The 11,020-nt window shown below is 51.1% G+C and overlaps 1 protein-coding gene across 1 annotated transcript in view; it reads right to left on the bottom strand.

Moving 5' to 3' along the window:
- Positions 1-9,415: 9,415 nt before the first annotated feature.
- Positions 9,416-11,020, bottom strand: part of LOC133361814 (visual system homeobox 2-like) — a 39,593-nt gene continuing 37,988 nt past the window's right edge. The window contains exon 7 of the mRNA XM_061580809.1: positions 9,416-9,466. Within this exon, the coding sequence (XP_061436793.1) occupies positions 9,416-9,466 (51 nt within the window). The remainder of the gene's footprint in view (positions 9,467-11,020) is intronic.

The raw sequence follows: 11,020 nt of genomic DNA, 5'->3' as shown, positions 1-11,020 counted from the left end.
CCCAGTTCGAGAGGCCCGAGTTTGAGTGAGCTCCACTTCAAAGGGGGCGCTATGAGTGGGTTACTTGCGGACAACGTTGGGTTTGCTCTTTCAGAGACGAGGCTTGCACGGTTGTCGCAATCTGATTAGCATCAATAACCGTCATACATCATTATATTTCTCATTGTCATCGATCATTAATCGTCATTATTCATCAGAACATCAACAGGCCGCCGCTGTACGCATCTCCTTCAAGAAATTGAAACTCGAAGACCAAACCCCCCCCCCCCCATGGAAATTCCATTGCTGGGCCGCAGAGTTTGCGGGCGTGAAAAACTCCACTAACTCCCTGCCGGAGTACGCTCGTGCCACGCAGACCACGACATTCGCATTTAGCTCCTGAACCGTATTGCCATTGGCAAGGAACAAAACTAACAACGATGTTAATTCGTCAACAGCGATCTTCATCTTCATTGCCAACAATCGCTATCATCATCGTCGCTCATCCACGGCCGATTTTGCTTGCCACGTGCAAACTACAAACCACGCAGTGTTCACACTCGTTGCATTTTCATCTCAACTAATTTCTCCTTTGCACAAATAAAAAAAATAAACGACTATACTGCTCTGGGTGTGTTTTCATAATCATCATAATCATCATCATCACCTTAAGCCATGCTCCGTCCACCGCTGGATGAACACCACCACACCGAGCCTCCGTCATATCTCCACGGTCCCTTGTGCCTGCTCGTTTCGGCCGCCCACCCCATCATCCATCACCCTTTGCAGGGACCGTGTCCTGGCTCCAGCCAAACTTCCCTTTTCCCTTCCAGTAACAAAGTTGCTTAATAGAATTGTTATCTTTCTCTGCGCGCGTGTGTGTGTGCGGGAGGGGGGGGGGGTCATCTCAACTTTCTCTCGTGAATTAATCGAGCCCGGCGTTTTACTTCCACAATCATTTGCAGGAAAGCACCCCCCCCGCCTTCCCTTAGGCTACAGGGGTGTTTATCCAGCGCCATGACGACCCTTGGTGAATCGTTTGCAGCCGCGGTCACGGCTCGAGTCGACCACGCTCGGCAGCCAAGCGTCCGCTTGATTGGAGGGAGCAGTAACGCAGGCAGTGAGCGTGGTGCGCGTGTGCTCGGTGGTTATAATACACGGGCTGGGGAAGAGATGGAGCTGATGCGGTACGGGAGGATGTGGAGCCGAGTGGACTTGCCGACTGGTAACCAGCGGCGTCAAGATCGGCCTCTGTGAAGGAGGCTCGTGAAGGACGCTGCTACTGTGCAGTTGGAGGCAGTCGACCTCCAGCAGTAACGAAGGGCAGAGGAGCGACGCTCACAACAACGAGCGGAGCGCCCGGGTGGATAAAACACAGCACGTTGGCACAGTAGGGGGCACAAGGTGGTGCATCTACCGGTCATCTTAGTCAGCCAACCCATGGCACCTTCTGGATCTGTCCCTAGTCCTCCTGTCAGCGAGCCTTCGACACTTCACGTGGCCTCAAAGTGCACCTGGCCTGGCACCGGCGCCGTGGTGACGTCACCGTCACTGAGTGGCGAACGGCGGCTGTGTTGGTATAATGCAAAACTCGGGAGCGGTGGCGGAGCGGTTAGCAGCGCTGCGCTACGAATTCCGGCCACCCGAATTCGATTGCCGCCCAACGGCCAACACCAGTGACGATTTCATTCATCGGTCCTGAGCTTCCCCGCATTGCCATTTAGAGAGACAAAGACGGCCGAGCGTGGTGCTGGCAATCCACACGCCCTCTCGCGTGCCGTTCCGGGCCTCCATAGCTGCTCGCGAACAGAACTTGCCCCAAAAGTCTGCTAAGCTTATACGGGGAATCTTCGTCTTTGCTTTATGTACTGAGCCATTGCTACAGAGTTGGAACTCGTGTGCATATATTTGTTTAGCAGTGCGCATTGCATTGGAACGAGTGTTGCAAACGAGCACCTATGAAGGTCGGCACGCAGTACGAGACTGCACTACACCCGGCCGCCTTTCTCTCCCCAGTGCTGATGTTTGCACACCGTATCGGGTGCTCATTTGTGGTTGAGTCGACCTAGACGAGACCCTAGGACCGGTTCCGATAGCCATTCCCTACCGCTGTTAGCCGCGGCCAAAAATGAAACTCATGGAGCCGGCTCGGGTGGCATGGTGCAGTTGCGCTAACCACTGCGCCACGACTCATCCTATAGCAACTTATAGATTAAAAAAAAATCTTTCTGAAAATCTATCGAATGTTCTCTTTGACGAATGCAAAAGAGTGAACTCGCGTAAACTTGAACCTTTTGCCGTTTCTGCAACAGGCCGGTGGGGGGAGGGTGCGGGGCGCATTTCGCGTCGCGTGCCACGTACTGCCTCGCAGCAGTTTGGCCCAGAGACGTGAGGCCAGGGCAGCCGCGCGCACGGGGAGCGCATCTGGCGCAGGCGAGAGCTGCCAACACGTGGCCGGATTCGACCCCAACGGACGGAGGTTCCTTCTCGCGCTGAGGCTCAACAAAGGGGACAGGCCGCGCGAGGCAGCGGTGCCGTATCTGCTCATCGCACGCGATCTCGCTCGGACCTTTTGCAACACCCTCGGAGTTGCGGCATGACCTCTGAGCAAAAAAAAAACTATTGGCAATCGCTCCGCGTCGTATTCTTCCCTTCCCCTAACGCGGCCCCAGTTTACTATCTCTCGGCGCGGCAGTTGAACCAACGGTGGCACTTTTCTTAAAATGCCCCCTCGGCCCACCGCCCCCTGCCGCCGTCGCTGTGCGCCCAGCAGTCGATGCAGGTGAGAGTGGTGCAGGTAGAGTGTGGGGAACTCTTATTCGTTCCGAAAAGTCATCGTGGAGGAGGGGTAGGCACAACATTTCCCGTTGAGGGGCTCCCTTTCGAGCACCTTCTACTTCACGGGACTCGGAAACCAAAATAAAAGGAAGAGCCATTTTTTGTTCAAATTCGGTAAAAAAAAAAACTTCGATATTTCAAAAGCCACCTAGGAGCCAAGTGCGATTGTTGCATTGCGAGACGCTGAGAGATGGCGACGGTTTTGATGAGGTATTCAACCAGCAGTGGATCCTGGCTTATGAAGATGAAGAGGACGACGACGATGACAATAATACGGATTAATCTGCTTGCTTCTTCAGGTTCACCGGGTCCCAAGGGCGCTCGATGCGACAGGCTGATGATGTGGACATTGCTGCCTGTCCTCTCTTGAGGGAGATCGACTCGAGCGGACGCCGCTGAAGATTTGTCCCATTGATTTAAATCACCGCTTGGGTTCGGGACGATGGGCAAATCGGCGCGGTTAATGTGCGGCAGATGCAAATTGCCAATTTGTTTTTTTTTTTGAGATGTGCGAGTGAGATACCGATTGCGAATTACAACTGCTATTAAATTACGCGAATTAACTCACGTGACCACATCGCTCGGAATGCGCCCGATGCCGCCACACACCCCGGAAGCTAAGCGGGGGTGAGCCTGGGTCGCGCATGGATGGGTGACCTCCATGCATCACAGGTGCTATCGGCGTTGTGGGTAATAGAGGACAGGGCAGCAACATCCATTGTGCCTCTGCACTCCTCCCACCTTCAATCCGTATTGACCACCGCGGTGAAGTATGGTCAAAGTACGCAAGGCGTGGTGTGGCTCTACATCCAGCAGTGGATTGACCAATACGGGCTGTACACGTACGTGTCATTTAAATCAGATGGAATTGGAACAATGGCCATACTTGTTTTATTCTTATTATAGATCGGCGTGCGTAGCGCCTTACGCCGAATAATCCCTACTCCAAGGCGGCTTGGCAATCAGCGTTCCTGATAACGTCAAGTGCGTGTGCACCTCGCCTCTTCCGTGCCACCTGAGTCAGCGTCCCTTACCTGTGAAACCAGCCAAGGCTAGCGAGACCGGCATACGCAAACACCACGTGTCACCTCCGTCGTACACCGATCCGCGCCTCTCCACGTGAAACCCTTCCACGTGTTGCTTACGCAACCCAACGGCGGTCCCGATTCAATACCAAAGCAAACCTCCGCACCGGTTTCGACGCACGGTGTCTCATCGGCAGAGCCAGGCTCGCCGGAATCAACAGCCAGATGTTCGGGAGCAAGGCGCCTCTCGTTTCGAAGATATGGCTCCTTGCTAAGACGCGCCCCAACATGTTTTTTTTTCTTTTACAATTTGTATCACGCAAACCCGATCGTGACCACCGCACCAAACTATTTGTTTGATTTTTGGTTTTATGGTTTGGGTCGTGGATGGGGCGAACGTCGGGGGGAGGGTGAGGGGGGTACAGGCAGGCAGGCAGGCGAGTGAGAGTGAAAGCGATGCTCGTGGCGGCTGCTGAGTGTTGGGACAGTGCCTAATGGACGTGCGGAAAAGGGGGGAAAGGTAAACACAGCGGAGCTGAACAAACTCGACTCGGGAGCTGCGGACACGGGCCGAGGACTGCAAACCAACCAGGAGGCGAAATGGGTGGGCGGACCGGCTCAGTGTCACAGGTGGAGTTCTGTGGTGGGAGTGGGGGGGGGGGTGAGGTTCGGGTTTAGGAGGCCGAGTTCGATTTGTTTGGTTGGCTAGTTGGTTAAGATAAAGCGGTAGAGTTAAAGGCGGTGATGGGTGGATGGTTTTGCAAGTTTAGCACGTAGGCTTTCGCGACCAATATCATCCGCAAAATGTTGTAAATGTCGTGGATTTGCTCTCCAACACACCGGTTAGTGCTGTACTGGTAACGAATTGGCACGTTCTGTTTAAGTGACAACCCTTACTAGTTGGCTGTGTCGGGTGGTGGCGAGTTTAACGACACATTTATATATTTATTACGCGATCTAACCCAAAAAAAAACCTATATTATATTTTGCTAGTTGTTTGAAGTTAGCTAGTAATCGTGGGTACTTAGTTAGGGATAGAGTTTGTACGCGTAGCTGATCGCAAAGTTGTAAAGGGCTAGTAACTGGTTGACTAGTGGGTTAGGATTAGAAGCAGAGCGAATGCTCGTGGCTGATTGGCTTATTGGTGAGCGCTAGTACTAGTAGCTGGTTAGACAGCTGGTATAGGATCGGGCTTGTAGCTTCTTGACGAGTTGGTTATGATTCGTGGTGTGAGTGGCTGATTGGCGAGCTGGCCAGGAATATATGGCTATCACCAGTGGCACCTGCTGCCTCTAACCCAGTGACCTTGACCCTAACCCCTAACCTCATCTCAGGATATTCGTCGCACGCCCACTTGCCATTTCTGTTGTTGAAATTGAAAGTACAGGGTGGTCCAGGTGTCTTGTGACTCCCCCCCCCTCCCTTTTAATTGACCCCAAATTTTATTTTCTCCCTTGCTTATTTCTATTTCTTTACACGCCCATTGGTATACGAAAAAAAAAGAATTAACCCGTAAAAACAAAGTTTTTCACTATAAATCCTTATTATGCGTGGCGGCTAGAGTCCTCTCGTCCTCTGGCTTGAGATGGCTGCCACCTATGGGTCAGATGATTGCCTGCCACCATTAAGCAATTGGTAATTAAATATAATTTATTTTTTCCTAAAAAGTGTAACATTTTCACGAAAATAAATTGTCACGCACAACGAGTCTGTGTGCAAAATGTCAGCTTGATTGGATCACGGGAAGTGGGTTAAAACACGACCGAAAGATTTGCACGGTCGTAAGCGCGCAAGCAAGCAAGCAAGTGAACTTAATATAAAGGATATAATGATTCAGTTTTAGAGAAATCAACGGGGGGTCACGCGACATCGTGACCACCGTGTAGTTTTTTCTTCGTGTGCGCGTTTGCATTTCACATCGACGTGACCAGTGCACTCAGTTCATAACCTCTCTGGGAGAGGGGGGGGGGGCAGTAAAATAGGCTACTACTGTGTTGGGGAAGCCAACCGTTTGCTTGTTCCAAGAATACACTTACACCGACCCTACAGGAATGTGGAATTTCCACCACTGGCTCTGGGCAGCGGAATCTAAGCAGCTGAGGTGGCTGCACTGCTACCCGCTAGTTTGAGCAAGAAGACCACTTTGATATTTTGTTTTGGCCTTTTCGATGTGTGACCTGCAAGGCCACTCTTGGTCAAACTCGACCACGCGCCAACCCGAACTGCCTCGCTCTGAATCCCCCTTTTTCTCGTGTCCTCACGCCTCCATCCACCCCGCACCCCCTCTGAACAATCTGCTTATTTTTCGATTTAAATCTGGTCACAAACATCCACGCTTAAATAGGATGCGTAAGATGCACTTCTCCCCGGGTTATACAAATAAAGCATTGTAGGTGCGTGTCTTACAAACCGGATGATACGGTATATATATTAATAGCGATTATAATTTTTAAGATCACATGCATAAGAAATTATGTTTTTATTTAACTTGTACTATACGAGGTAGAGCGGTGGCGCAGTGGCTAGCGCACTGCGCTACGAAACCCCGTAACCCGAGTTCGATTCCGCGCCAAGGTTCACGACACCAGCGGCCAGTGATATCAGAACCAGTCCCTGTGCTTCCCCCGCATTCACCAAGCCGCACTGGGCAGCGTGGTGAAATATGGTCAAACATCCCCCCCCCCCCACTCCACGCACGGCGTGGGGAAGACTTCATCCAGCAGTGGATTAAACATGGCTGCTGATGATACTGACGATTGGGTAAGACCGCGTGGCTACATCATTTGGTGAATAAGCAGATTCTTTCGGTAAAGTCACGTAGAAGGGAAATAATAAAATAAAATAAATTAAACATAATAAAATAATATTATATTATTATTTTATTAAGTTTTCTTTTTATTATTTTTATCATTTTATTATTTCCCTTCTACGTGACTTTACCGAAAGAACCAAGAAGATGAATCCCTGCAGTCACGAAAGCTTTAAATCGAAATTATACATGTATCACGTTTTCATTTGAAGGCAGCGGTTATTGACGAATGTTTAGATGTTTGTGTTTGTGTGCAGTAAAATCGGGGGGGGGGGGGTAGAAATGGTGGGGTAGAGTGTGGGTATATCAACATCTTCCAGGAGAGGGGGGCCCTTCATCCAGCGGTGGATATATCATGACTCATGATGATTATTATTGTGCAATTCAAAGCTGAGGAGAGGCTAACTCTGACGCAAAGGTGTATCTTGTGTGCAATCTACATTGAGACAATCCTTAGTAACTCATTGTTTGCCTTCTGGCGTGCCTGGCTAAGGTTAAGAGTCGGGCTCGGGCTCGAGTGAGCGGAGCGAAGTTGGAATGGGCGGGGCTATGGCTCTAAGGGGCGGGGCTAGGGTCAGAGTGGGCGGGGCTAGGGCCAGAGTGGGCGGGGCTATGCTAGAGTAAGCGGGGCTAGGGTTAAAGTGGGCGGGGCTAGGGCCAGAGTGGGAGGGGCTATGCTAGAGTAGGCGGGGCTAGGGTTAAAGTGGGCGGGGCTAGGGCCAGAGTGGGCGGGGCTATGCTAGAGTAGGCGGGGCTAGGGTTAGAGTGGGCGGGGCTAGGGCCAGAGTGGGAGGGGCTATGCTAGAGTAGACGGGGCTAGGGTTAAAGTGGGCGGGGCTAGGGCCAGAGTGGGCGGGGCTATGCTAGAGTAGGCGGGGCTAGGGTTAGAGTGGGCGGGGCTAGGGCCAGAGTGGGAGGGGCTATGCTAGAGTGGGCGGGGCTAGGGTTAGAGTGGGTGGGGCTGTGTTATAGTGGGCGGGGCTAAGCCAGAGTGGGAGGGGCTAGGGTTAGAGTGGGCGGGGCTAGGGTTAGAGTGGGCGGGGCTATGTTAGAGTAGGCGGGGCTAGAGTCAGAGCGGGCGGGGCTAAGCCAGAGTGGGAGGGGCTATGCTAGAGTGGGCGGGGCTAGGGTTAGAGTGAGTGGGGCTGTGTTATAGTGGGCGGGGCTAAGCCAGAGTGGGAGGGGCTATGCTAGAGTAGGCGGGGCTGTGTTAGAGTGGGTGGAGCTAGGAGACTTCACGAGTCCAATTGGTTGAATGTCTGTCGCGAACACGTGTGGATAGCGCCGCGCTGTGGATGAGCGAGTCGATGTCTGTGTGTGACCAACCTCTTATCAACTCCAAAGACACGTAGGTAAAAAATAAAATAAATGAAAGCAACTAAATAGAATCACGACGTTTCGGACGCAACACAAGCGTCCTTCTTCAGGTGGGGACAACGTAGCGAAAGACACACTTAAGTGTTGTGCTTTAATTTATTTTATTTTTTACCTACGTGACTTTACCGAAAAAACCAAAGAGTATGTTTCCTTGCAGTCACGAAAGCTTCAAATCTAGAATAATATCAACTCCGGTCTATGTCTGTATGTGACCAACCTCTATCAACTCCGGAGTCGCCACGAATTGTCACGATTCGATGACAAAAATATCGATTATTTCCGTTTCATTAATTTTCTTTACCGTTTCGTGGATATATTTTATTAAGTGTTTTTTTTTCTGGACATGGGTTTGTCGCCTTGATTAGCCTCCATGTAATCACCTTAGGAAATAATTTACATTAATCGTAAATTATGGACTATCATATTGATGTAGCTATAAACGCAACAAAATCGTCGACTACATCGCCTTAAAATAAAACACTGTATATATAGTCGGCAACGTTTCGGCCAATGGCCCTCCTGCACAGCACTAGACATATTACACGGGTTAGAAGCCTGGGCATTCACCTACACGTGGAACAAAAACTTTAAAGTGCGTAAATAAGAACGTGGATGAGATGCATGCTGGGAATTGCATTTAGAGACGGAAAGTAGGCACGGGCATGTGCATTGGAGAAGATACGCATCTTGAATACATCATAATATTGACCACCATGCACCAATCTCGTGTGTGTAGCAGGTTTTGGGGGTGTTTTTTCAAGGCTTATTTTGGTACAGGGATATCGCAGGGTCGGCCCCCCTTGCGTACGGCTCAGAGTTCACTCGAAGGGAGAGTCTCAGAAACTTTTTCGATTTAAAGCTTTCGTGACTGCAGGGATTCATCTTCTTGGTTCTTTCGGTAAAGTCACGTAGAAGGGAAGTAATAAAATAATAAAAATAAATATAAAATAAATTCTCACGACGTTTCGGCCACAACGCAAGCGACAGTCCTCAGGTGAAGAACAGGTCTGTCGGAAAGATAATAAAATACAATGCGTGAGAATTGTATTTTATTATGTTTTATTTTTAGTATTTTATTATTTCCCTTCTACGTGACTTTACGAGAAAGAACCAAGAAGATGAATCCCAGAAATTTGTTGTACGATATCTCCGTCCGCGGAACCGTCCTCAAGTTCACAGTTATCCTCATGCCTCGCGGCGAGAGTTACAAAACGGATCCTCCGTAATCGCGCAATTGGAGTAAACTTTTCTAGACGTAAAAAAAAAAACAAATTTCAAACCAACATCCAGCAACCAACCGCCCAATCACAATGCCAGCCTCCACATTTTATTTTTTGTTCAAAATAGAATACGACCTCGCGCCTTCTCCACTTCGCTGTGCGCATGGTCAGACGCGCATCAGCGCTGTGCCATCGTCACACGGAGGTAAGTGGACGCGCTCGCACGGAACACACCGGGCACGATCACATCGGCGACACACAACGAAGCGATTATCCACATTCGATTATCCACATTCGATCGATCGACGAAATCGTCATCATCTGGCGGCGGGTGCGGCTACAGGGAGGGTTACGACCTCGCGGGCAACACTTGCGCTTACAATTAGTTTTTTATGCAAAGACAAAGATACCCTCCACCCCCTCCCCCCCCAGGCCGCCTCCCCGTGTGATGTGAGCAGAAACCACGCGCGGCCGCCTTTGTCTCCCCAGCGGCCACCACCACCATCGCCGCCGCCGCTTTCTCCACACCGCGACTACAGAAACTCATTTATGGCTGAGTCGACCCGAGAGGAGGCCCGGGACCGGGTGCGGATATTCGTCACCGATGTTTTATGTCGGCCGTGAGCGGGGCGAGTGCGCCAACCGCTGCGCCACCGCTCCCAACTGAATGTGCACGCACACACGCACGCACACGCACGCACACACACGCACACGCACGCACGCACACACACGCACACGCACGCACACACACGCACACGCACGCACACACACGCACACATACGCACGCACACACACGTACACACGCATACGCACGCACACACACACGCACGCACACACAGACGTACACACACACACACATGCACGCACACACACGCACACACACGCACGTACACACACGCACGAACACACGCACACACACGCACGCACACACACGCACGTACACGCGCACGCACACACACGCACGCTCACACGGACACACACACGCGCACACACGGCCACACACACACACGCACACACGGCCACACACACACACGTATGGACACACACACGCACACACACACGAGGCGTATCCCGAGAGTAAATACCTCCTCGTGAGTTTTTTTCTTCCGAAAACTGTTTTCAAATGTAAGCGATGCACAATATCAGAGAGCAAGCAAGAGGCATCATCGCCTGCGACGGTAATTCCCTCCGGCTTACGGAATACATTTGTCGCAATTAAACGTAATTGGTTTACAATTGTGGCCGATTTAAAATAATCACCGCACGTGTCGTAACAAAGTTAAAGAGGCATGGAACAATTCCGCGATTTAACGATGAAAAACACAAACTCGATTATTACGATCGATAAATATCCCGTAATGTTGTGCGCGTGCCACCCTAAGTTACGTTACGAGATGTAGAGGAGTAGAGGAGGGGAGTGGTGGCGTCGCGTGCGCTGTCCGGTGCGGTGACATCACGGGACGTGGGGTCGCGCGCGCTGGACAGCGCACGTGACGTCACCCCTCCTAGGGTATTTAAGGGAGACCCCGTGACGTGAGCGGGGTCACTAGAGGAACGGGGATAGTAGAAGGGGTGAAGAGGGAACCAGGGATAGTGATTCGTGTTAATAAACCCTGGCGGAAGCCCCTAACTCATCTCCGTCTCCGAGTACCTCCGTCTACTACTCAACAGAAGTATGCAAATTGTTTTGCCAATATTACCGTTTGAGGCCGATGGAACCCACGACACGGGATGAATGTGAAACGATGCGAATGTGAAACGATGCGAATGTG

The sequence above is a fragment of the Lethenteron reissneri genome, chromosome 8 (genome assembly GCF_015708825.2).
Source record: "Lethenteron reissneri isolate LAM-NWPU_2019-01 chromosome 8, ASM1570882v1, whole genome shotgun sequence".
In the NCBI taxonomy this organism is placed as follows: domain Eukaryota; kingdom Metazoa; phylum Chordata; class Hyperoartia; order Petromyzontiformes; family Petromyzontidae; genus Lethenteron; species Lethenteron reissneri.
Note: the sequence above shows the minus strand (reverse complement) of the source record. Positions and strands in the feature narration are given on the sequence as shown.